Source organism: Apiospora kogelbergensis (genome assembly GCF_038363985.1).
Source record: "Apiospora kogelbergensis strain CBS 113332 chromosome Unknown utg000002l_segment0_segment0, whole genome shotgun sequence".
Classification (NCBI taxonomy): domain Eukaryota; kingdom Fungi; phylum Ascomycota; class Sordariomycetes; order Amphisphaeriales; family Apiosporaceae; genus Apiospora; species Apiospora kogelbergensis.
In genome coordinates this window covers 51,456-76,591 of record NW_027117419.1, presented here as the reverse complement: position 1 = coordinate 76,591, position 25,136 = coordinate 51,456, and the positions used below count along the sequence as shown (strand labels likewise).

The 25,136-nt window shown below is 50.6% G+C and overlaps 7 protein-coding genes across 7 annotated transcripts; 4 read left to right on the top strand and 3 right to left on the bottom strand.

Moving 5' to 3' along the window:
* Positions 1 to 3,480: 3,480 nt before the first annotated feature.
* PG998_002931 (uncharacterized protein) lies at positions 3,481 to 4,920 on the bottom strand (the record flags this gene model as incomplete). Its single annotated transcript, XM_066869749.1, has 2 exons — positions 3,481 to 4,011; positions 4,438 to 4,920. The coding sequence occupies 2 exons, from the start codon at positions 4,918 to 4,920 to the stop codon at positions 3,481 to 3,483; spliced, it is 1,014 nt and encodes a 337-aa protein (XP_066733499.1).
* Positions 4,921 to 7,579: 2,659 nt separating this feature from the next.
* On the top strand, positions 7,580 to 8,230 carry PG998_002930 (uncharacterized protein; the record flags this gene model as incomplete). The annotated part of the gene is made up of 2 exons (XM_066869748.1): positions 7,580 to 7,627; positions 7,676 to 8,230. The coding sequence occupies 2 exons, from the start codon at positions 7,580 to 7,582 to the stop codon at positions 8,228 to 8,230; spliced, it is 603 nt and encodes a 200-aa protein (XP_066733498.1).
* Positions 8,231 to 8,573: 343 nt separating this feature from the next.
* On the top strand, positions 8,574 to 10,092 carry PG998_002929 (uncharacterized protein; the record flags this gene model as incomplete). Its single annotated transcript, XM_066869747.1, has 4 exons — positions 8,574 to 8,866; positions 8,929 to 9,464; positions 9,514 to 9,676; positions 9,729 to 10,092. 4 exons carry the CDS (start codon positions 8,574 to 8,576, stop codon positions 10,090 to 10,092), a joined length of 1,356 nt encoding a protein of 451 aa, XP_066733497.1.
* Positions 10,093 to 10,360: 268 nt separating this feature from the next.
* On the bottom strand, positions 10,361 to 10,622 carry PG998_002928 (uncharacterized protein; the record flags this gene model as incomplete). Its single annotated transcript, XM_066869746.1, has 2 exons — positions 10,361 to 10,387; positions 10,434 to 10,622. The coding sequence occupies 2 exons, from the start codon at positions 10,620 to 10,622 to the stop codon at positions 10,361 to 10,363; spliced, it is 216 nt and encodes a 71-aa protein (XP_066733496.1).
* A 3,361-nt stretch (positions 10,623 to 13,983) lies between these two features.
* Positions 13,984 to 15,400, top strand: PG998_002927 (uncharacterized protein; the record flags this gene model as incomplete). Its single annotated transcript, XM_066869745.1, has 2 exons — positions 13,984 to 14,587; positions 14,646 to 15,400. 2 exons carry the CDS (start codon positions 13,984 to 13,986, stop codon positions 15,398 to 15,400), a joined length of 1,359 nt encoding a protein of 452 aa, XP_066733495.1.
* A 1,713-nt stretch (positions 15,401 to 17,113) lies between these two features.
* Positions 17,114 to 17,931, top strand: PG998_002926 (uncharacterized protein; the record flags this gene model as incomplete). Its single annotated transcript, XM_066869744.1, has 2 exons — positions 17,114 to 17,445; positions 17,610 to 17,931. The coding sequence occupies 2 exons, from the start codon at positions 17,114 to 17,116 to the stop codon at positions 17,929 to 17,931; spliced, it is 654 nt and encodes a 217-aa protein (XP_066733494.1).
* Positions 17,932 to 18,085: 154 nt separating this feature from the next.
* PG998_002925 (uncharacterized protein) lies at positions 18,086 to 19,299 on the bottom strand (the record flags this gene model as incomplete). Its single annotated transcript, XM_066869743.1, has 3 exons — positions 18,086 to 18,761; positions 18,845 to 18,997; positions 19,049 to 19,299. 3 exons carry the CDS (start codon positions 19,297 to 19,299, stop codon positions 18,086 to 18,088), a joined length of 1,080 nt encoding a protein of 359 aa, XP_066733493.1.
* Between the last annotated feature and the right edge of the window lie 5,837 nt (positions 19,300 to 25,136).

Here is a 25,136-nt window from a genome sequence, read left to right as displayed (position 1 = left end):
CTGCCAAGAAGGTCTTCCTAATCGAGAAATCCGTATCTTCGCAATATGATCAACCCCTAAATGGCAGGTTGGGTACTGTACTGTACTGTGTGCTGTCGGGGCGCCTGTGGTTAGACGTATACCTTGTTGCGACAGCGGTGGAGACCTACAAAGTTATGAATCTGGCGAGATGTGGGCGTGCGTGAGTAGGAGAGCTCTGCTGTACGAGGGCGGGGATAGACTTACTTTTCGTTGTGGTGGGTCAACTCGGACTGGACGGCCTTGATATTTTCCAGCAGCTCATTCACTTTGTGCAACAGTTCTTGGGCGTCGCCCGGCGTTCTTTGTTCTCAGTACAACACCCAGACTGGGCGTAGAGGGACCTACGGTGGCGGGGAGCTGAAGGGGCCTGAACCGAGGCTTTCCTCGTCGTCGAATAAGTTGGGAATGCCTGGAAAGGACAGTGGTTGTTGGCTCTGAGGCTGGAGCTGCGTTGCAGAAGGGGCGACGGTTTTGGGCGCAGTCGCAGGCGCAGGCGCGGATGCAGTCGCGGGCGTGGTGGGCTCAGTCTCCAGAAGTGACCAGCGCAATACAGAAGGTCGAACAGCTGTAAGTCACCGTGTATTCAGTCTGGCGCAGATCGTCAACTGACATCGAGTACAGGTTCCTGCAACAAACTCAGATGGTCACGGGCTGGCTGTCGCAGGTGAAAGCCCTGTTTGAGCGCTTCGTCCCCTGGCCGATGCTGATCCCTTGGGCGACGCCTTTTTCGATCAGGTATAAGCCTTGAGACAGGGAGTGTTGGGGCGAATTGGGCCATTCGCAAACATGATGATCCCTTGGCGCGGAATCGTGTTGTCTTCTGGCATTGTATGTGTCGACCGCTGGTGCTCTATTCCTCTGTCAATGCGCTGGCCTTTTGTATCTCGTCAACTCTTTTCGCACGGATCATGCAGCGCTGCTGAGCTGCCGGTCGGACAATCGTCGAGTAGGATGCGTCTATCGTGCGATGATGCGTATAGGTCAGTCGTGGCATGCCTGTCATGCTGGTCTTGGAGGACTAGATAGCCTCGTTGACCTCAAGGAGTTGCCGGCGTGCTTCGGAGTTCGATGATGATTCGAAACAATGAATAACAACCGTGGTTGCTGTGCTATCGTCTCTTAATTGTCGTCATGCTGCCGTGCTCAAGTCGCCAGCTTGTCCCCGCTCCTGCTGTGCTCGCCGCCATGCTGTGTCGGATTTCGACTCCTGTTGTCGGTCGTCTGTGATCGGTCATCGGCGTATGTTGTGCGTCGCGTTGCCAGCGCGATAGAAGAATCGTCTTTTTCGTGCCTCCTAAATTACGTTGTTATGTCGGATAAGTCGATTATGGCATTTCGTGCTGTTTCGAGCTACTGCAATTGAACTGGAAGCCTGGCCCACGTAGCACAGCCGCGTTTTCCTGTGGCTGCCACCAGCCACCCCCTTAACCCGCTTCTTCCACCGTCCAATATTCATGCTCTTTTGGCACGTGAGCCGAATAGTTTCATGCAATGGTCGTAATCACAACAATCCTTCAATACAGGTAGTGAACCTTCATTTTCGATATTCTACCAACAATTCTACGGCAGGTCTCCGTGCTAGGCTAGCACTGCTAGCTTGTTGAGATCTCCAAGTGCTGCAGAATGTCATGTGCATCTCTGCCTTTTGTCCTCTCCCAACAAGGCTTGGCTCGCCTCCCGCTTGCCATTACTTTCTTTGTGGCTTTCCATCACGGCCGACTCCGCTAACATCATCAGCGGACTGATCCGGGGAACAACGGGAATTGACTGCTATGCGCAAGTGACAGTAGCCTTGAATTTGTATCTTGGTAGCAATCGGTCGTCATGCAAGGCTTTCGCAATTCTGCTCATCATACAGCTGTGTTTCTTGGCTCTTTATTACATATCCTTCCGAAAAAGGCGCGAGGTTCGCCGGAAATAATGGCCTTTGCTCGATACTCTTCCAGAGGAGAATGCTCAGGGCACAGCAGTGTGGGAAAGCAGAGATAGAGGACGAACTGAAGACAGAGGACAGGTCTGGCCATGATCAGGGCGGGCAGGTCGAGATAGAGCAACTCGTGGTGGATGTCATAGAAACGGAGGGCAAACGGAATGTAATCACGTCTTCATCCCAGTCTCCAGTGAATGGAAACCTAGTCACCAATCGGAAAGCAGTGCTTGGGAGGCAGTGATAGTCTCATACTAATTGTATAATATAAACAATATGAGGAACTGAGCTGTAAACTGGGATCGGTGACGTGCTGCTCGATCCCTAGCTTACTCTGCGTTTGCCGTATCGGTGAATTGAAGGAATAATCTTGATAATCGTGATCACAGTTTAATGCATTGTAGCGAGGTATGCTCCGACTTTTTTTGCCTTGCGGCTCAAAGCCTACGTACCACCAACGTATGGAGGCAGCTCCCCTATCTTACGGCCACCTTACTGCATCTCAGTCATCTTGTGCTTAGAACAAAAGGAAAAGTTACAGGAACGGTGTCTGAAGAGAATCGCCAGAAAGCGGCTAACTTCTGGATAATCACAGGTATCTATTCAGCTAGGTCACTAGCGAGGTGTTTTGAATTCGCTTCGGTGGCTGATTAAATCGTCGAATGCCGTCGTAGACGAAGCTGTGCACGCCTCAGATACCCACCGCGTGGCTTAACTCCATGCCATTGTCACCGCCATTGTCACCGCCAAGATAGATCAGCGGCGACCACACTCTCCAATGAAGAAGGCCAAGATGCGCCAGCCTGGCGGCTATGTCTTCTATTCCTCTTTTCGCGCAGGCTTCTTGGGTTGAGATACCTATTGCATTACTGGACATAGGATGAGCGCTTGGCCCGCCCCATGGCCCATAGTTACGGCGACCTACAGCTGCCGAGAAGAGGCCGAGACTGCCAAGGGGTTTGAGCGTCTTGACACATTCTTGAAGCTCCGCGATGAGACGGATCCAGAAGTGCGATTCAGCCTCTTGGAAGAGCTGCGAATGGGGCTGGTAGAGATGTTGGCCAAGCTCTTCCTCGACTTGACGAAGCGCCTCTGTAGGCGCATTCGTGAAGCGGAAGATCTCAACTGCGAAAGAGTCTCTCATCAGCTTCCTTTCGCTAGCAGTCCCGGTACTAGCTGGGGCTGTCGACAGGAGGCCCGTGAGGGCGATGTAGAGGTTATATTTGCTCCTTTCCGTGTCTTGCGCATCTAAGATATCTTGGCGTAACATATGGTGTATTCCTCACAAAGGCAGGTTTCTCGTACCCCATAGGGACGGACGAGAACTGATAGACGAGACAGATGTTGAGCCGTCTTTGCTTATCCGATCTCCATTCATCACTTAGATGCAATCCTTCGACGCAACCCGGTCTCAAAATGCGCCATGCCATGCAGCAACAGCATAGAGACCTCATCATCCGAATCCTTGAGCGCAGGGAACACGGGGAACAGAAGGAAAAGACCCCTCTGTAAGCATAGCTAAAGAACCACGTTCACTTAAGAGCCATATCGTTGATCTTCTCAAGGTCCCTCCCCGCCCACTCCAGGTTCCAAAATGTGAGCAAGGCGTGCAGCTTGATCCACGAGTGGTAATATGCGAAGCCGAGGTAGGCCGGGAGGAAGACGATGTCGGCCGGATAGCGCCAGAGCCAGGGGATCAGCTTGACCAGCTTGGTGAGCAGCATCCAGGCTACCAGACAGACCAGCCCCCACTGCCCCTGTCCGTCTGCCCACCATGCCGTTTGCAGATACAGGTAGATCTGCAGACCGTCGCCAAGCACCGCAAAGTTGGTGATGGTCGCCAGCTGCACCCCGTACATACTCCACGGGTGTCGCCGCCATGCGCGTGCGCTCAGCAGTGAGCGTGGATTGGAGCGGAAACTCGTGCGCTCCCATCGTATGCATTGTTGCAGGAAGCGGGGATACTCGCCGAGATTAGCGATGCCGACGACGCAGTCGGATGCCGACAATGAAGCAGCAACCGTCTCCGTTCCCACATCGGACTGAAATTTGACGCGGTAGCCCTGATCGACGCAAAAGCGATGTATGTAATTGTCATCGTCCGTGACGATAGGGCCAATCGCGGGAAACAAGCCGAACGGGAATCGGATATACTCGTCGCTGTAGCCGCGGCGGAAGTTTTTATTCTGGAGGATGGCGGTGCGGACGCCACAGGTGCGGCCGCTGATGATGAACGCGCTGCCATCGATGGCGTTGGCAGCCGGGACCTCGAAGTTGTGCCGTTCCAGGTAGATGGCGGCTAGGAACTTCCAGCACTGAGCCCAAAGGGTTGGCTGGGAAGTGCGCTCGACGCGCTTGCGCGTGCCGACAAGCGCCACGTCTGGGTCTTCGAAGGGGGCCAGGCCCTAGCGGAAGAAGTGGCCCGACGGGGGCAGGATCGCCGTGCTGTCGACCAGGAATGTGATGGGCGTGTACACCATGTCGACGACGGAGTAGATCTGCAACCGCTTGTTGGCTGCCTTGATGTGGTGCACCTCGATGTTGGCGGAAGGGTGGGCGCGGCGGATAGGGGCCAGTGCTTCCTCGGCCATTTGGTGCATCGCAGCGCCCACGGTGATAACAACAATGCGGAACGGCCCGTTGGCACAGATCGAGTCCAGACAGCGGCCGAACGTGGAGTTGCCGGGCTCGACGGTGGGCACAATCACGGTGATGTCTTTGTCCGCCGTGTAGGAGGGCGAATCGGGGATCAGGGAGGGCTTGTACAGGTAGCAATAGGACAAGCCGTGCACCCAAAACCGCCAGTAGCGGAAGAATGAAAAGGCAGCCAGTGCCTTCTCAGCCGTCAGGGGCCATCCATTCGTGAGATTCCTGACGCCTAGGAGGTACGGCAAGGTCACGGTGACCGCCGCCAGGACGGAGAGCCACCCGGAGATAGCCAGGGGCCAATATAAGTAAGGCGACAGAGCCATATTCGTCTATGGCGAAAGTGTCGCTTTTCTTGTCCGATGAATGTTCGATTCTGAATTTAACAGAGATCAACCAGCAGATGGATTTGTTTCTACCTGCACATCGATACTTATACATAAGACGATAGCTTCCCCAACAACACCCAAATCCAACCACATGATACCCAACGGACGACCGCTCATCGATGTCCCCAAAGCTTCTGCCACATGCAAGCCACGCACCACGGAGACATGTCTTATTTTATTCTCATGGGGCTCCCTCTTACTACTACCGTCCTTTTCACTACCATGCGCGGACGGGGAGCTCTGCTCTCGTTTCTATGGGAAACAAATCTTCCAGCTGTGGATGCACAGCAAGTTGAGCGATGGATTTTCTGGGTTTTACTCTCCTGGGTTCGAATGAGTAAGCTCTCTTCAGGGCTAGGTTTATCATAGTGTCTGTCATAGCTAGGGCCAATAAGGCCTTCAACACAGTCAAGGAGGCGGCAGCCGAGCGCTTCCCGACCGAGCTCAATGGGAAGATCACTTAGGGGCGGCAAAGAGAAAGCCCATGGTATCTCAAATCTAAGCAATTCTCCAAAAGAACCTATGTAGGAAACAAGCATACTATACTGAGAATATGGACAATCAGTCATCAGTACTTCTCTTACAAATGCTAGGGTATTTCTGAGCTTCCAATTGAAGTTAGGATGAATTGTTTGTCTTTGGCCTTGAAACAATATTGGTCACCAACAGACTCGGATTGGACCTCGGCCGTATGCAATTTCCATTCTGTATCCCTGAAATACAATAGTGGAATGACAAGGGCCCCTGCATCTGTTTTCTTGATGTAATGCCCGAGATCTCTGACAACAATCCTCCCATCCTGGCCTGGAGGGGCGGCATGTAGACGAATCAGCGGATTGAGGATTGTGGCTTCACCGTTAAAGTTGAATCTGCGTGGATTCATTTGTATCCCTGCTTTGGAAGTCCATGAGAGGATGATAGGCAACGGGGATGGCGCAGTAATCGACACTCCAAAGAGCCCGTTGTACAGATATTCGACGCCTATACCCATTGCAAATATGTCCCCTTTATCATGGGTAAGGCTTCTCATCGCACTATATTGGGCTTGCAGAAGTGTCTTCCAGAAGTTGAGGTGCTGCGCGTGCCGAAATGTACGGGGGTTCAACGCCAAACCGGCCTTGGCTGCTGGGACCAGTGTAGCCGGGTCGAGATTTTCGGTTATTAGTTGTTGTATCTCAGAAGGTACATGGCAATGTACTGGCTTTAGGCTATTGGCCATAGCCTCTCCAACCGCGGTAGAAACATGCGAAAGTGTTTCTGGCGGCATGTTTTCGCGCATAGTCTTGTGTCGTTTCCTTCGTTAACATTTTGTCACGATGGGTGTCTAGGGAACTAGCAGGCAACGAGGCAAAATTCACGAACAAGGCTATTTTCAATCACTCATAGTTAGTACATTGGCACACGATGGATGTATGATAACGACTAATCCTACAGTTTCTACGATGAAGCAACTCCCACCACGAATCAGCACACCACAGACCAGCCCGCTTCTGAGGTGCCTACTCCTGAGGTGCCTTCGTCGCTCCCTGCTTGGTCTCACGCAAGGGAGACTTATCTTGATTCGTGCAAGAAGCTTCTTGCTGTTCAACTTATTCGAAAAGCTATATGGGTTGCTTCTTCATTACTCTGTCTGTATTTCGCAGTTTCGCATATACCGGGGAACACAGTTGGCTTGGTCATCAAATATGTTATGACAATTGATTTGACTGTGGACAAACTTTGTGGATGCTGGGCACCCGTTGGCAAGATCATGGAGATGTACAGCGCTGTGGCGGGGATAGGGGGGGATGAACCAGAGATTGGGGCGAAAGAGAACCAAAAACACTCAACCCTGGCGACAATGCGGACAACTGAATCAAGGGACGGGGAGAAGGACATGAGCTACGACTTTTTCCCTGGTCAAAGACGAAGAGATAGAAGACGCCGAGCCCAGGGGTAAGGAAGCACTGTTCGCCAAATTCTGCGATGTAGGCTACCATACCAAAACGGCGGGGCATTTGCAGAAGATGAAGCGGAGGCTACCCTTGTGATTCGGAGGAAGACGTAGATCAGAGCAGACCTATCTGGCCCTCTTTCGGGGGCGATTATGGGACACCATCAAGACATAGAACAATGCGGGCTCTTAATCTGATCGATATTATTGAATAAGGTTGGCCCGCAAGCCACCGCTGATTGGGAATGGCATCCCTGGAGCTCTTCAGGGGTAGGATGCAGTATCCTAGTCTTCCGCAAGAGATCGAGGCATGTTGCTGCTTTAACTCGACCTTCCAGCCAACGATAGCGCCCTCTATCCACCCATCCATCCATCCATCCATCCATCCATCCATCCATCCATCCATCCATCCATACCCGTATTAATATAGTATAGGGAGATTAGCCATACTGCCACTCTCTCCGTCCAGGGGTGGCATATTCCTTCTCGTATAAATGCGGTGGTGTCCCGGGTGGCCATTCATCCGCAGTGAAGTTGGTATCAAAGCTAGCGTAAGTCTTCATCTTTTAGATTTGGATTGCTACGCATTGTCACATTGTCAAAGTTGCACCTGCTATCTTACATCGTCTACTCTTATTGCCTTCGACGACAATTCTGCTCAACATGGTACCCTGGGATTTTGATATTCTCCCCTTCCCCGAAGTTGAAGAGGTAATGATCGTCTTTCATCAAAGCTGGCACGAGGCTAATGCTTACTAGTCTTCGTTCCAAATACCTCCCACCTTCTTTGCAATGCCAGAACATGAAGTATGGGAACGATGTTTTGTCCTGGTGGCAGATTACGTCCACTTCGAACCCCTCATTGAAGCCACTCCTCAACTACATGTGGTAGGACAAACCTCAGACATGCAGTACTTCGAAATCGCGGCGTGCCAACGATGGGTCCGCTCTCCCAATATCGGTTTAGTACTTCTACCGGCACAAGAGAGCGGACTCCAGTATGATGTTTCGATGCCAACCGTGGACGACATCGAAATTCATGGGCACTCGCGGGCACCTTCCGTGGCTCGTGGACGATTCATACAAAATGTCATAAATGCATGCGAGTTAGGGACATTCAGTCAGGGGCTCGATGCTTACTATCAGCATTATACCACCGATTACACTAGCCTGATGGTCATTAACTGCTTGAGCAGCATCCTACGACACCCTGCGCTATTTGCTGCTGTTGAGCTTCTGGCCTTACGGATGGAGCTTGTAATTCTGCAGTTTGTGAAGAAACACATTCACGGAAACACAGCTTCGCGGTCCTAATACATTTCATGTTGAGCTATTCATCCTTAATGTACTTAGGGTTTCCATTTCTACTTAGAAAATTGCAACAACTACCAGACCAAGCCGAAAACAGATTCGTGAACTGAGAAGTTAACTCAACATCAATAGTCGTGAAAGCACTATGCCATTGGATGAGTGGGTCCCCAAATAGACGATGCAGGGGAGGTCAATGTACACCCCGAGCCGTCTGTAGCCTAGCTGCCTAGCCACTCTAAACCACTTGGAGTGGCAAGCCCTTTCCCAGTTTCCAGTTTGCTGCGCTTTTCTCCTGGGCCTCCTTCCCTCTCCACTCCGAATATACATACCCAAAACGCAACTGACTATGGCCGACAGCAGGGTGCAGCGGATCCTCGTTGATGCGCACCAGATCAGAGAACTAAGTCTTCCGAAAGGTGACTTCTGCATTTTCTTCCAGGTTGGCTCAAAAAGCCATTGGCAATTAGTCCAACTATCTGCGACCTTTCTCAAAACACACATTCGTGCAGACGAGATCGGTGTTTACAAATCCTCAGCTCTGCCTTGCTGCCAGGAAGAGCTAAAGGATGCTCTCGTTCTGGATCGCATCAACACCTTTTTCAATTCGCATTGCACAAGTGGCGATTGGATCAATGCTGGGTATGCTCACCTCTCACTCGTGCTGATTGCCGTGCTTATCCCGACAGACACACTCGCCACAGGCCCGTATCCAACTGGTGGCAATCGAGGTCTGAAAAGAGGCCGTTGTCTTGTAAAAAGCAGCAAGAAGACTTCCTCCGGTCGCTACTACGAGGCAGTCTGCCACCGGTGACCGAAATACCTGCCGGATCTTCGGTGCAAGATCTCCGAAAAGATACTGCGGGGGCCACCGCCTTGAGGATGTTCAAGCGAGGCGCCGCAACACTTGAACAGCAGACTTGCGGCCCGCTTCGTATAGCAGACGCATTGATGGCCACTCGTTCAAGCTATCGTGCGGTTCAAAACTTGAGCAAGGTTGAGACAGACCTAGCAGACTTGCTGTCCAACAGCACCCATGACAGAACCCGGTGGACATACGATCATCTGATTCGATGTATCCGAAAACTACGACGAGACAAAGAAAGGATGGAGCGTTCAGAAGATCCAAATGGCCTTCGAAAACGGCAAGAGAAATCTGCAATTCGGATGCATATGGTAATTGATGAGCTCGCTACCGAGATCGGAGGTCTATCTCTGATCTTGCTCTCTGCCTTTTCTGGTAAGGCAATGCCACCTCTCTGCGCTTCGGAGTACTGATATGGGTACAGTGGTTGGCTACGTATGGGATGGCGTGGGTCGAGTTGAGGATGCAGAAACAGGACTCATCGTGAAGGAGGTGTGTGAAGGCATCTTCACCCACGGCTTCAGAACCCCAGCGGATGCCTCCTTGTTTAACCCCGCAGCGGCTGTCAGTTGGCTTCTGCAGGAAGAGTAGGTGGCACCGCCGATATACGTCCATAATGCTTGATCTAACACGGCTTAGCTACAAGATGACATGCGATGCTCTGAATCTTGGTCACCTCGCGAAAATGAACCTGGACGACGCTCAAATTCGGTTTCCAGAGTTATCCGTTGCGCGAGTCATGGAAGAGCTGCCAGCAAAGACGGAGCGGGTAACTTTCTCCCAGTCTCAGTCAGGCAACTACTGGGTTCTTGCCAAAGCAGAATCAGCACCTGGTCCGAAAACGTATCCCATTGATACTGCACTTCAGTCACAATGCGGCTCCGTACTTCGAAAACTTGGCTGTCTTCCCGATTGGCTTAGGCTCGGTTCTACGGATAATGACTATAACAAATACTGGTTGAACTGGAGGTTTATGTCGACGCCCTCGATACTTCTCGCATAGCTCCTATTGGCTCATTCTTGAGAGAATACAAGCAAAATGAAACAGACCTCACCCTGCGCCCCAAAATGCGTATCCCCCTCTAGCTTATACATATAACAATTCGAATCGGGCTCCCATTCGAAGTTATAGATCTCTTGATTCTCTTTATAGCAAACGGCCTGAACCTTACCAGTCCCTAATGGAAGCGGTACGATACAGCTTCTCTTCGACTTTCCCGTCAGCGTTCCACTATGCAAACGACAAACTCTCCATTTGAATTGGATCGGGGTTAAGGAGAATATTCGCGTTTTCTGTACTGTAAGCGAAAGTCATAATCGGCGCCCGAGGCGTTGGGAACGTACCAATTCGTCTGCAATCTTCTCTACCACCGGCTCAAACACTTTTGTTGCTTCGATCTTGAGTACATCACACTTGATGGTTTCGCCGATGTCAGCTGGCTCAAAGTTCTGCTCAGCAAGGTCGTCTCTGGCGGCACGTTCGATCAAATTCTGTAACTCTTCTGAGCCATTGATAGCTTCAATCCATGCCATTGTGAACAGCCTGGCTCGCTACGTGTGGCTGTGGCGGGCACTGTCGTGGATTGGTACCATCCAGGTAGAGTGAAGCTCGCAATTCCTTATCGATAGATTCTATTAATAAGCGGAGAAATAGTTTTACCCATTAAACTATGACTTTTACAGCCTAGTGACATGTAGATAGTTAAAAGGCGTCAGATTAACCGTGTCTATAATCCTGCCCCTCCTTTCAGCTTTCAACTATCTGACTTATTTCCAGAGAAAAGGTCAATCTCCCATTGGGATAGAATGGTAGGTTCTGCAATCGTTCCCTTCTCACCATTCTTTACTAGCTGCGACATTGTGTCTCCCCCACTAAGTTGCTCTGCGCTTCCACCTGCGGGACTTTTATCTGGGTTTCCCTTTAACTTTTTGGGTTCATGAAGCCCAGTGGCCCTTCCTTGGAAAGGCTCTTTTGGGGGTTAGCAGGCGTTTTGCAAGTTAACAAGGGCACACTACTGACCAACCATGCTAAAAGCACTTCGGTGGCTCCTGTAAAGGGCGGATAGTGTATCTTCTTCCAAAGATTCCGATTATGAGAAAAATTGACACAGGATTGATTACTAGCCCGCCGTAATGAAATGAGTAGGTAATCGAGCTGGTTAAGACTGGGACGACTTGACCTGAGTACCGAAGCTGCCTCTTATAACACTTGTAGGAGGGCTGGGCCAGGGCTCTAGGTACCCCAATAGGTAAAGACCAGGTCCCGAGATACTTCATGTCGGGCAGGTACTGGATGCATATGAAGGTAACGCCACCACGGAATGTGAAAACCCCCTGTGCTCATTACGTGGGTACTATATACACCAGACGCTTGTCAAAATGACATTTAAGGATGGCGTCTCCCCCAGCTTCATAGCCTAGTATGTTCTGTTTCCCACTCTCTAGTTCAACAGGACTCTGAACTACGACTCACCCCAAGACGCCTATGATCATAACCCTCGCCAGTTTGTACTGCTGATATGCGTATTAGTATACGACACTTGGCCAAGTGAGACACGGTTATTGTAATATTATCTCGAGAATTCTCCGAGGCGGTAAGGTAGGAAGCGCAGTGGTGAGGACAAGCACGGACGATTACCACTCTCACCGATCCAGAGTGGCACGTTGGTCGGCGAGCTTACTAACCCCTACATACATGTCATCATCCTTCTATCCACACCATTCATTCATTTACACCTCACCCATCAATCTATTCACACCCATCCAATCCATCCACAGAAACTTTGTACCAGTAGCTCCCGAAGTTTTACCGGCAATGTTAAGGCCGCAGCAAGGCAGATTTCTTTGCCAGGCAGCAATAAGGCAAAACAGAAAGATACCTCTGTACCCGAAGGCTCAACAACGAGAGATATATAGAAAGCTTGAGAAGCCAGGGCTCTGTAGCAGTCCCTCCCAGCTCTCAGATCAAGGGTTTCGAGAAGATGAAAAAATCTCACTTGGAAAAAGACCTGGGTGATGAACAATTGGCTCAAGCATGTGGTCGAGAGGTGAGACATTCCGCCTTTCCTTTAACGAAACCTGCTAATAAGGGTGAATAGTTAGATCGGCAATGCAGTACCAGCCAATTCGTTACATATACCGATGTCGAATACACTCCAAGCCAGAGCACAGTCGCGATTGTGGTCGACATGCGTAACAACGAAACCGATTTACTACATATTTTCGATACAAGTGGCAAATACAAGGGCCAGCTTGGGTCGCTAGACTTCGGATGCCTTGTTCTTGTGTACTGGGAACCAGGTCTCAAGTTCATAGCCTATGGTGGTTGCCGTGTGGCAGAAGTTACTGCGATATAGCCGTCGCCCCCTGAACCTGCATCTCGCCCTCTATCGCCTCATTACCTGCCACCTTATCCTTATCAAATATTTGCACTTTGCGACAGCGCTTCAATAGGCAAGCTATTGTTGAATAGGTTATTGAAATTGTAATGAACGGCATTACGTTGGAGTGTGCTGGTATCGTGACCCATGTGGGCGCCATGGGCTCCTCCCATAGCACCGACACGATATCCTTAACTTCCACCTGGAAACCTTTACCTACCATTGGCCCTTCGAAGATAGGCGCTGTGATTGAGGGTGGTTCAACTGCAGGCGGTTCTACTGCTGGCGACGCAGTAAACAACGGCTCGATTACTGTGGCCTCGGTTTCGGGCGCCTTGGATGCTGCCACCACAGAGGCGGGTGATGTGCCACATATAAAATGCTGTGATGGGATTGCATCGTCTATGAGGTTATTGATGCCTATTCGAAGTCGTTTGGTGGCCGGCTCGGCTAGGGGGTTATCGATAGCTGCTCCGTGTCGTTTCGAAGAGTAGGGAGACTCGGGTATTCGACAAATAGCTTCGAATACATTGTGGTATTTTCTCCATATCGATTTGTAGGCAGACTTAAAAGAGTCTCGGGATCTCTATGTCTTTAGACCACTTGAGGATATCTGTAATAAAGTCGTCTTCGGATCCGGCACGAAGTTGTCCAAGTCGGGTAATACTGAATGCAAATATAGTAAAAAAGAATATCATTGGTCGAACATCCGGGCTTGCTCTATCGGATATAGTTTCAAGAATTGCGCGTGCTCTTCGTGCTCGACTCTTCGTCGCGGTATGGGTGATATCTGAAATGTCGAGTTCGAACAGGCTCGCTGCCTTTTTCAGAGCAACGTCATGCTTATCATCTAGGGTATCAGCTGTAGAAAAGTACTTGTGTTCCTTATCTAGCGCATCTGATATGTCTCTGAATCCCATGATGTCAAGGGATTATGAGGGATTGAAAGGGCAAAGTCATAGTGGACGGCGCGGATTTGGGAGTGTGTGGAGTTGGAGTTGGGGAAACAGAAGGGAAGAGTGGAATATACATAGTTGGTTATGCCATGCTGGATGGAGGCGCTGCGATTTCTACCCCGCTCAGTCCGCATCCACCAATAAGAAGTACGCGCTGGTATTTCTCGCCCGCCGAGTCGCCCAGAAGCAGATAGGTAACCGCAACAGGCGCCAAATCACGTGCCCGGATCAGAACACGCCATGCTATTGCACCCAGGTGGGCCTTAGATCATCAATACAGTAGTGTATTGGACCGGGCCAGCGGGTTCGTCGGGAAAGCAAGGCCTAGTACCTAATATAAATGGAAGCACGAGGAGTGAACTCATCTCTGCACACTGTGTATGAATTGAGTTGTACATGCGACGCGGAGGCGGCCGTTACTGGGGTCACCTCAAGGAGCTGCAGTGCTACCTACTTGAAAACTGGCATGTAGTGGAGCTGCTCTAGCTTCGTCAACATTGTCCGTTTCTCTTCCTTTGTTTACAACTCCAACTCCAAATCCGTGATCCACAATGCACCATGGATTCGACGGATGAAATAACAAGACTACGAAGTTTATTGGAGGCTGCTGAAAACCGGGCCTCAATTGAGAAATCCCGACGCGAAGAGGAACAACGCCGACGTGAAGAAGCTGAGGAACTCGCTAAGGAATCACAACCACAAACGCTTCCGCAATACCTCGAGGCGTGTCATTCGCTCAGCCTTGCCATTCAGGTGGTAACCAACCGCTCTCTGACTACTCAGGGAGAGACGACAAATCCAACCGGTCGATTATATCCTCGGCGGATCATTCCATGGCAAGATTTCGCAGCAAGACAAGAAAGAATATGGGAGCGACTTTCTAACGGCGACTTGTTTCCCCACCAACCCAGCTTTCCGACCACCAACCAGCTTGCATATGTTCTGTCCCTGATAAACCCCATTAGTAGTGAGGTCGGGCTTCGAGACTATGAGCGCGACACTGTGGAGAATGCGGTCCGAAAGCTGTTTACCGAGGCGTACCATGATCCTCAGTTGCGATCCGACTTTGGCCTACAAGGGAACATATCTTTCGAAAGCCACACGAACCTAGGCAGTGACGCCCTCGCCGGGCCCATGGAGCGCATTTCCGACAGTAACAAAAGTACCGGGGCCCAAACGGCAGACTCGCCGTAGAGCCCGCGGGAAGGGCAACCAAGCAGATCAATTCTGCATATCCAGGAACGAGCACGGGCAGAACGCACCTGCCGTCGCCATCGAGTACAAACCGCCGCACAAGCTCACTCGGGAGGAAATTGTGGTTGGTCTCGGGTCGGAGATCCATCCGCAACGAGATGTTATCCACCAAACTGGAGAAGGCTTCGAGTTTGCCGCAAGGAGCCTCGCTGCTGCCGTCGTGACCCAACTGTTCTCCTATATGATTGGAAAGGGCGTCCAGTACGGGTACGTGTGCACTGGGGAAGTCTTTGTCTTCTTGTTCATTCCTCAGGATCCCACCACCGTTTATTACTATGTATCAGTACCCAATCTTGATGTTGTAGACGAAGACGCCAGCAGACTCCATCGCACTGCCGTCGCGCAAGTCTTCGCCTTTATCCTGCAGGCCGTCTGTGCCAAGCCGCCGCCGGCATCCTGGCACGATGCCACTGCAGACCTTGATACCTGGGCAGTCGAGTACGACGATGTCCTGAGGGAAATCCCCGCGACGATACGCAAGGAGCGACCTCTGTCCGCGTATAATCCGCAACGATGGAAGGGTTTCCAGCGGTCGCCTATCAGGACTCGGTCTCGCTGTACGCGGCCGCAGGACACTCTTCCGAACCAGAGCGACGACGAAGATGAGGAAAGGATGCCCTCTCCAACTCCTAACCGGCGAAGTGATTCGGCCAGGTCTACAGCAACAGCGGGAACACAGAGGCCAACTGCGAAGCAAGATGGCGGAGGCAAGGAGGAGTGACCAGTGGAGAAGCAGAAGATACGAGATCGACCGTTTTGCACGCGGAAGTGTCTCTTAGGAGTAGCGCTGGGTGGGCCAATGGACCCAGCATGCCCGAATGCTAAATATCACAAGCGCGTGCATGTGGATCGCTCCGAATTCCTTCGACTTACCCGCGATCAACTGGCAAAGGACCGTGGCCCCGACGCCGACTGCGCTCCGCTGTATTTGGCAGGGTCGCTCGGGGCACTGTTCAAGGTACGGCTTTCCTCCCACGGCTACACCCTGGTTGCCAAGGGTATGGAAACCCGGGACTGGCCTCGCTTGTGCCATGAAGAAAAGGTGTACAGCAAGATCCAATGTATGCAGGGCCGGGATGTTCCCGTGTGTCTGGGATTACTGGAACTGAGTATGCCATACTATTACGACTGTGGTGTCTTCACGCACTTTATATTTCTTAGCTGGGGGGAAGGCCGCTGTTCGAGTGCGCGGAGCAGACCACGAAGGCTGCAGCTCTACACGCAGTCACCAGCATCTATACGAGACTACACCACCTTGGCGTCCTTCACCACGATGCAGAGGCCCGAAACATACTGTATGATTCCGAGCATGAAAGCTTCACGCTTATCGACTTTGAAAGAGCGACGATTCCCGCTCGCGAGCCACTGGTATCGATGAGTTTGAATAGACAAGCACATATGAGGAGAAAGCGGGGAACCAAGGAGCGAGCCAGGGACCCCTTTACGCAAGAAATACAGCTTGCGCGTAGGAATGTATCGAAGTGTATTAGATGAGCCAATACCAAACCTACTACGAACTGCCAAAGCAACTACCTCTAACTGGTGGAGACTTGGTTTGTCAAGCCCCTTTCCTTCCTCCACGACTGCGACTATGATATCCATCAAAAATCACCAAGGTATCCCGTGTAGCTTATTCGCCACATTCAGTGGTCCTGGTGTGCATTCCAATTCAATGACGAACGCGAAGCGATCGGGATGAGTAATTTCTCGAAGATGCACCGTCTCTGAGCATTCCAAGGTAGAAAGATCGAAATACGGCATCCGAAAAGCAGATTGCCCTCGATGATTTATTGTGGTCTGTGACGCTCCAGGTGCTAAACGGTCGCACTCTTCTCTCCAGGCTAGCATAGTGGAGTGCCAGTCTTCTTGGCCCTGCCATTGATCGTCCCATTGCGTATGGCACATCTTAATCAGTGGGAGCCGCCCAGCACTGCTAGTCTGGGCCCACACCAACTCAATGCCGTTCTCGTTCGGTATGTCAGTTCTGCACCAAGACATGAGAGGGCTAGTTGGCTCAGGAACTCTCGTGTGATGCGGAATCGGAATGACATTTTGGTCCGTCCAAAATGCGCTTCTCAGATGTCGGGCGAGACGAGAGGGGCCCCAAACAACATCTCCATCGTGTGTGACCATGTAGTATGCCCACGTATGGTTCCGTTGTCTTGCGATGAGCTCGGCATCTACCCCATAGCGCACTCTCACCGCGAGCCACACGCGCAGGGTGGAGTATCGGCAGCATGTAAGGGGATAACGAAGCCTGGCAACCCATGCTTCCAAATCACTGCCCACGAATAGGGCTTTGTGGCCGCGCAGGACCATAGTGTCGATCCATTGGGAATGCTCAGGCACGTCTCGCTGTAGACAGACAAACTTAGTTTTCACGCCTGCCCACTCATCATTGTAGTAGAGACCGATGACCCCGACCCTGCAACAGATGCTTGTGCTGGCAGAGCGGGAGGCGAGTGAATACAAAAAGGAGCTCCCCCTTTGCCGGGAGGCCATACGGCTAGGCGACCACCTGCGGGCGGACGTTGAATACCTCCACGCCTTGTTGCAGGTGAGCATCAGCAGCTTCCACGTCAGGTGCAACAACGCGCAGGTGGGCCTCCGGCGGGCCCAAAGGCAGCAGGCATCGGCACGACCCGATCCGCCATCCCTTCGGGAGCGCCTCGAGTCCAAGCAGCATGAGCTAACCTGCCACTTGGACGAGCTAGCGTCTTACGAGGAGGCCATACAGGCTGGACAGCAGCTATGGAAAGATGTCCAGTACGTGGGCGAGCTGGGCCACTTTGCTCTCTGCAACTTCCGCAAAGGCCAGAGAGAAATCGAGAAAGCCAGGCTCGAAAACCGGCACCCTGCGCTCCACCGCGGCTGTCGCGTGTCTAGGGGGCACCCCACCCCCGACCACACCACCCACTTGCACCTGTGAGGTGCATGGATCGCCCTCCGCCGCTGCGCCGGGTGGAGCTCCTCATCGCGGAAGCGCACGGGTCGTCGTTGGCCATCAATGCAACGCGCGCGAACCTGGAGTCGTCGAAGGCGGAACCGGCCCTGTCGCTCAAAGAGATGGTGTCGTACAAGAAGGAAGAGGCAAACGACTACAAGGAAGAACTAATCTTCTGCAAGGATTCGATGCGTTCTGGGGAGTATCTCTTCGAAGGAATGCAGCGGGTTGAAGAACTGGTACAGCGGGCCGTGCACAGCTTCCATCTTGCCATGAGGGGCATGGAGCGGGCGGGAAGAGAAAGCTAGATGCCAAAGATTTTAGGGTTGCAAACATATTTGCGAAGGAATGGAATTGATGTATTCAGTTGCCCGCGTTGCTGATGCCCCATGCCAACCACCAATCGATTACAAGGCCTACAAGGCGTCAGCCATGTACATGGCACCCCTCAAATCCACTTTGTCATCCAGGGAGCATTCTGCCGGTCTTATAGCCACACAAAGCTATGTAAGCCATGACGGTGTCACCTTCGTCATAATCTTGGTTAGCCAAGAGGAAAGGAATACGGAGCTTACCCTGCTCCGGAGCCCTGCCTACTAGACCTGCCTGCTCCCTCTCTGCCTGCTCCCTCTCTTCCTGCTCCCTCTCTGCCTGCTTTTGTATACCAGATGGTGTGCTTGAAGAGGTATCGGTTGGAGTTATAGGTGGATCGGGAATTCGTAGTTGGTCCTGCTTAGGAGCCCTACACACTAGACCTGCTTGTCCCCTCGCCGCTGCCTGTCCCCTCCCTACCTGCTCTTGTATACCGGATGGTGTGCTTGGAAAGGTATCGGTTCGAGGTATGGGCGGACTGGTGACCTGTATAAAGTTTGTACTATGAACCAGTTTCCTACGTTTCACAGGACTCGGCGCGGCTAGGGGAGGGGGTTTCAATAGAGCTGGTGGGTGTTCCAAAGGACTTTTAAGTGTGCGCTGCTCTGTATTTTGAGAAGTATCGGTTCGAGGTACGGGCGGTTCGTGATAAACCACAAATGTTCTGGGTGTTTCCGCAAAAACAAGATATTCTTCAGCAATGTGGTCGAATGCTTTACCTCGGAGATGTAACGAGACGAATTGTTGGTGAATATTCTTCATATGTCTAAATAGGTATCATTATTAATTTTGCTCCATCAATCTAAATGTAAGTGAGACAGTATAAAAAGGTCATATTATAATACATACTGAACATAAAGTTTTTTTGTTAGTAGTACCATGTCACATTCGTCGCATTTTATACCTCGTTTGAGTTCCAGAGGTATTTGCTGGGGTGTTTCAAGGGCTTCCTTGAATTTCAAGTCGTTGTCTGCTAATTCTTCGTGAACACGTCTTCGATGTCTATACTATGTATTAGTTCCCTAGGTTCGGTTCCTAGTTAGGGCTACTCACAGGTTTAGATTCCATGGGTCACTACGCCAAAGATTTATGCAATAGGGGCATTTATAACGCTTCTGTTCCGGGTGTAATCTCGCAGGACCCTCCGAAGAAGGATTTGCAAGTTGGAGCCACGATTGCTGCTCTTGGGAATCAGCAACTGCTGGACGTGGCCCAGAACCAGGACAAGGCGATGCATGTTGACCGGTTCGCGTAGGTATCTCACATTCCAAGACGGAGTCTAGCTTGCGTTTCTTTGATTCCATCGCGGATACCCACGGAAGACAGGGCCTTTATGCGGCGACTTCAGCTAGAAAGCCGGACGTGTGAAACGTGATTAGGTGGATGGAGTGAAGATGGAAGGAGATATAGACTAGTGGTCGTAGAATTGGACTCAATGGGCAATTTTATAAAGCTTGTGATGTGTTGGTTGTTGAAAGGTCTAAGGGTAGACTGGCGATTGGATGTGGTTGGTTCTTGCGTTGAATATAAGCCAGAGCGGTCAGTCCGGACCCTAGGGGCTGCCCAGGGGTCGGAAGGTACAGGGTTCGTATGTGACGATGACCTATATCATGCGGCCAGTCTGTTCAAAACCGGGGAGTGGATAACAGCCGAGGGCTATGAAGCAGTAAGTTCTAGAGCACGGTTCTAACGTTCCGGTTAGCCAGACAGTGGACTCATAGAGTGTCTATGTATCGAGCGGCGCTACTTGGTAGTACGGTAGAGACAAGCCTTCCCAACGCGTCAGATTCCAGTAGAAGTGCGAAGTACCACGTGGTTCCTCCGTTGGCCAAGCGGCCCGCTTGAACAAACTTGGGTTCCCAGTGAATCACAAAGTTGATAATGCAGGACATGGCTGCTTACAGTCGTGTCTAGTCCACCAAAGCAACGTCAGCAGTCGTTCCTTTCTTACGATCGGTTGGAAGACTACCACCCTGGTCAAGAGAGAAGACCCAAGTGCTGCATGGAACCGAAAAGATCACAGCAATGTCACCCCCCATAGCCTAGGAAAATGCATCTAGGGTAGATTGGCCTACAAGTTTCCGTTAGTGTTCCCGTTCATCATCCAGACGCCTACCCTTGTCATGATATATCACATCATGGGCACCTCCATGCATTCAGGATTTGATTGTGTGTTGTTTAGGGGACCGGTGAAAGCGCCTATGGAATATAGCTAACACAGCAGAGCAGGGGGTATTGATGAAGCAACACAGACGTGCAAATAGTGAAGACGACCTCCAATCTCACCTCGCTTAGGAAGACCTGCTTTTGTACATAGAATGTTTTCGTGGCTTAATGCACGGAACAAGCTAATCATCATGTGAACCTTGCGCCAAGTACCTTGTTTGCCCCTGATGAGCTATGATTCGTGCCCATGCACTGTCCAGTTCCGTTCGTGTACCCCTCTCCTGTCGACATCCAAAAGGGGGGCTTAGTCCGAAGAAGTTGTCCCTATGTCCCCGTGGTGGTCATGTTTCCAGGTATTCCCAGCAGCACAAAGATGAAGACATACAATACAATACGTCAGCCATCTCGATGATCGCTCCAGGGGGGACTTACAAAGAGATTAAATCAGAATCCTGCTCACGGAGCGATGACCTCACCTTGCTGTTATCTGTATTATGTACAAATGTGTGTGTTCTTCCTATGTAAAGTTGATTGGGCTCTCAAGGTGCTCATCAAACCGATTTCTCTGGCGGGTGATGGTACTAAATGAGGGGGTTGGGAGACGGGAGCGAGGCAACACGACTTATCCCACGAACTACACAGCCGAAGCCGTGTTACGCGTAGAGAAGAGGTGTGGTAGTGAGGAGGGTTATTGGATGACACCTTCACCGTGATTTGCCTCACTCGTGTAAAACTTGAACTTCTACTTCCTTGTCATACGGGTGTGTTCAACCAACACGATATCACATATAAGGAGATTTATGCCTCGTAAATTACTCAAGATTGCACTTTCCTCCAGCAAGCATCCCTCAACATGGATAAGAATAGCCCAGATGCTGGCGAGGAGGCCATTCAGTGCCAAACCAGCGACGCCAAACAGCTCGGGTGGCTACCTGTCTGCTACATTCTGGCATGGCTAGAAGGATACAAATCTCAAAAACCCCTTCCTTGGTCAGACGCAACAGCGATTGAATTCGAGGCACATCTTTGCCAACTCCTGGGAAAACTCGACATCGACCTACCAAGCCCTCATGAGTCTATCAGTCTGTCATCAGCCCAGTATTACACATCAATTATTGAAGCAAGACTGAACCCCCCGAATCTAAAGACCTTCCTAGCATCGACAGCTGCACATATGACAACGGTTTTCTCCAACGAGGGGTGAATCGATTCCAGGCTATCCAACTTTCAACAGATAACGAGATTTCATTTAGGTAAGGTGCTTTGGTCGTGGCTCAAGAGCTTGGCAAACGCAACTATAAGCCCTCAGAGCTTGAGAAAACAGTTCGTCGCGCTGACATAGACCGCACTTTCGCGCAGTTAGTGTTGGTGAGGGCCAAAAACCCGCGTCCACCATTGCACCCAATGTCAATGATCCATACCCCATTCGACAGTAACCGTCATCAAAACAAATTGCCTCATGGCAACGACGGTGGCAGTGATAGTGGCCGCCCCCAAAATTCCCCTAAGCCTATGTGGTATAAGAAGTTATTGTGCCTGTGGTGGAAAGTTTGAGTTGGCAGGCATCCCATCTGGCTGCAGTTCTGGCTTTGAGGTCTTTCTAGTGAACTACTCTCATTGGTTTCTCCTATCACTGTGGGCGCTTGATCTACTTAGGGGTGATGAAATGGGAGATCGTCGGCCCAGTAATCAACGCTGCGGTGGGGAGTTTCGGTTGGCTTCGACTCAGGCTGACCCTCCATCAGTCTATCATCTTGGGATCAATATCAGATTGTACTAAATTTTCCGCAAACATGTTACCGGTGGGCTGTGTCAAATGAAGGAACACCTCCCAGTTTCGGGGAAGTCAACGAAGGAAACAAGGTAAAAGGCACAGTGCGTCTCATATCACTGCCATCATCTTTTGCCACGTGTCACACAGATCACAGCTCGCGCGATGGACGTGACATAAGTGGCTATTACAAAAGGATGCGAACAACTATGTGATTGCTTTTATAAACATACATCTCATCTTTTCAGCCCTCATGCGCCCCCTTGTCTTGAATCTATCCCGTAGCATTTTGATATACGCTTGCTAAAAAGGGCATGTACAATCACTTATGCTCATCGAGACTGGTGAAGCCCGCCGTTTAGGAGGTACGTTAGCAGAGGGATGTTTCTCCCTAAAGGCTTCACGTAATAGGTCGAGATCTTTTTTGGGCGAGCGGCAGAGTACGTAATATGACAAAATTGGAGTAGAAAGATAATCAAGGCACCAAGCCCGCCTATCGTCTTGTCGAAGAATGCAACCCGGAGAGCAGTGGGACGATTGCAAGACAAGGATCTGTTCATACCCAATAGCCGTCGATGTCAGTGGCCATCGACTAGGAACATTTGGAGAGACCGGGTAGTGACATACTGGGAAGTCAGCTGAGTACTAGTATTAGCCCCCTGAAGTAATATGATCCGGAGAAATACCAGCTATATAGAGGTGGCCCGTCGCCCGAAAGACGTGACAGCCTTACTCCCTCCGCAAGGCAATTTCGTGTATATTGCGTGGTTGCCTAACTTTGACGACGTCCAACACATCACATTAACAACCTACGCCATGTGCGATTACACCCAGGTACTTTTCCACATTATCTATTAGCTTTCTAATTCCAACTAGTAGAAGGTCGAGTACTCTTGCGGTCATTTCCGTTTTCGTGTACAGAGGTGGTGTTCCCACTATGAGCGTACACACAGAGTGTGCCCGCCCAACATTACTACAGGAGAGCTGAGGTAGGTAATCGCGCTGTAGGACACTAGCGAATACGACGCTGACAATCAATAGCGGCGACGAGCTATGTAGTAAGTCCAATATAAGCGAGGTGTGTGCTAATATAACTAACTGAGGATCCCGTAGCCGATTGTCGACCGCATAAACCGGCTCCTTGGGAGCATATGATCAGGAGGAGTGTTCATAGCTAGGCACATACGTGAATCTGTGGAATCCTGCAGTGGTCAACGTGGTCACAATTTCACCATCCAATAGACAGTAGTCGTTAGTCGTCGAGAAAAGCAACGCACTCGTCACATCCATCCGTCCTCGTATCTCACCTGTCTCAAAACCATGCTTGTGTCACCCCTAAAAGCAAGAAGCGCAACACGTAGCTGGTAGTATTAATATCAGCTTCCTTGTTTGCTTTTATCTATCAGGACTAGCGCAGCTACCAGTGCTGCCGGGGATACACATGCAGGAGGCGTACCGGAAGTGATTAAGATGCTTCCCTGTAATACATCACTTCACTCGAAGCCGAAGAACACGCATGTGGGTAAATCTTTTGGGTACATATATTTGCCAAGGTCGCGCCAGCTAACCGATACGGTGACATAAACGCATGCAACTCCAATGTTGGCTAATTCCATCTACTCCTGCATCAATATAGCGGTGTAGCCGATGAATGCAAAACAATCCACTGATCTATGGTTGTATACGTTAAGCGTTGAACAGAAGCAGGCAGAGTACCGTCTCACTTAATAACAGAGCAGAGAACGAACTGCCTTTTTCCATCCAGGCGATTGATCTCAGGGGCTGGCGGGCGATGGAAAGAGATCTAAGGACTGCCTGATTTTCAATTACAAGTCCTTATGTCTCCTGAGCTTCTGGAAATCGATGATTTCTGCGTGACGATCGGATCAGAGTTATTGACTTCGGGGTTGGTCAAACACAATTCAGATACGAACGATAAAAGGGCGCAAGTTGACGTCGATACATGGCGCGACGTACCACCCGAAGGACAAAAGGGGAAGCCACTCTGGATCTGCCAGAGTGGCACTAGCTCAGACTATCACAGCTATATTGGGTCTAGAGCCGAGCCAAAGCGCAGCCCGTCTCCACTATCACTAATCAAGCTAGATGAACTGGGATAGGCATAACGACAAAGCAGCTCGTGGTGTGATATGTTCCAATCAACTTCCCGCTACGATAATTACACGCCCTATCTAAGTTGCGCTACCTGCATCATCTACACATGTGCGATAATGCAGAGATTTATATTAGACCTGCCGCCTGAGAATAACGCGTGGGTGGACGCTCATACATTCTTCGCCTTACAATGGATACTCGCCAGCCTGGCTCTTATAGCTTCGAGTAATGGATTCGAGACCCTGACCCACCAATCACCGATCAACTCCATGTCCCTAGCAATTTTGCAAGCACTGTTGACCCGAAACAAAGGCACAAAGTCAGGGTCGAAAAGGAAATTAGGAGGTCAGACCAACGCTTGCAGTTGAAGCAGCCAATGTAACGCCTTCGGATTACTCTCGCATGGAACCTACGAACTTTATCGTACAGATCAACAATACTGCAACCCCAGATATTTCCACTTTCAGGAAGGTCATTGAGGCCGGAATTGGTAAGTCCTCGTGCAAAAATATCAGGCAGTCCCCAACAGCTAACGATCAATCAGGTTTCCGGGTTAAATTGGTGGGACTGGATGGTGAACGTCTGACGTCTAAGGTACTTGGGGAGTGGTAGTGTGTACAGAATTCCTGATTTTCAGTCTGAGTAATACATTATTGCATGACTCTTCTGTTTCGTCCATATTGGACATGTCTGTGGCTGTTCTAATTCTTGCTAGCAAGCAGACAAGGGTACATTCCAAGGGGATGCTGGAACTATTCTTGGTGATGAAATACCTATCATTTGTAGGTGGAACAAGCTTTCTACTGGAAACAGTCGAAGAAGTGAAGGGAAATCGAGACAGTAATATAGAACTTGGACTGAGGGTCACACCCTGCTTTGTTCCCTTCTTTCCTCTTCTGACTCTTACCATGAAAGAACCACTTGGTTGCAGTGGGAAATGCAAAATGGTAGTTTCCGGGAGGCTGCCGAAGGAAGTACTGTGATTTGTGGCTATGCCTTGTGGGCATGGGCCGGCGTGTGTGCAAATTTTAAACACATAGTAATCTGTTGTACAGTAACTAACCACTATCAGCAAGGCAGCCAAAGAGC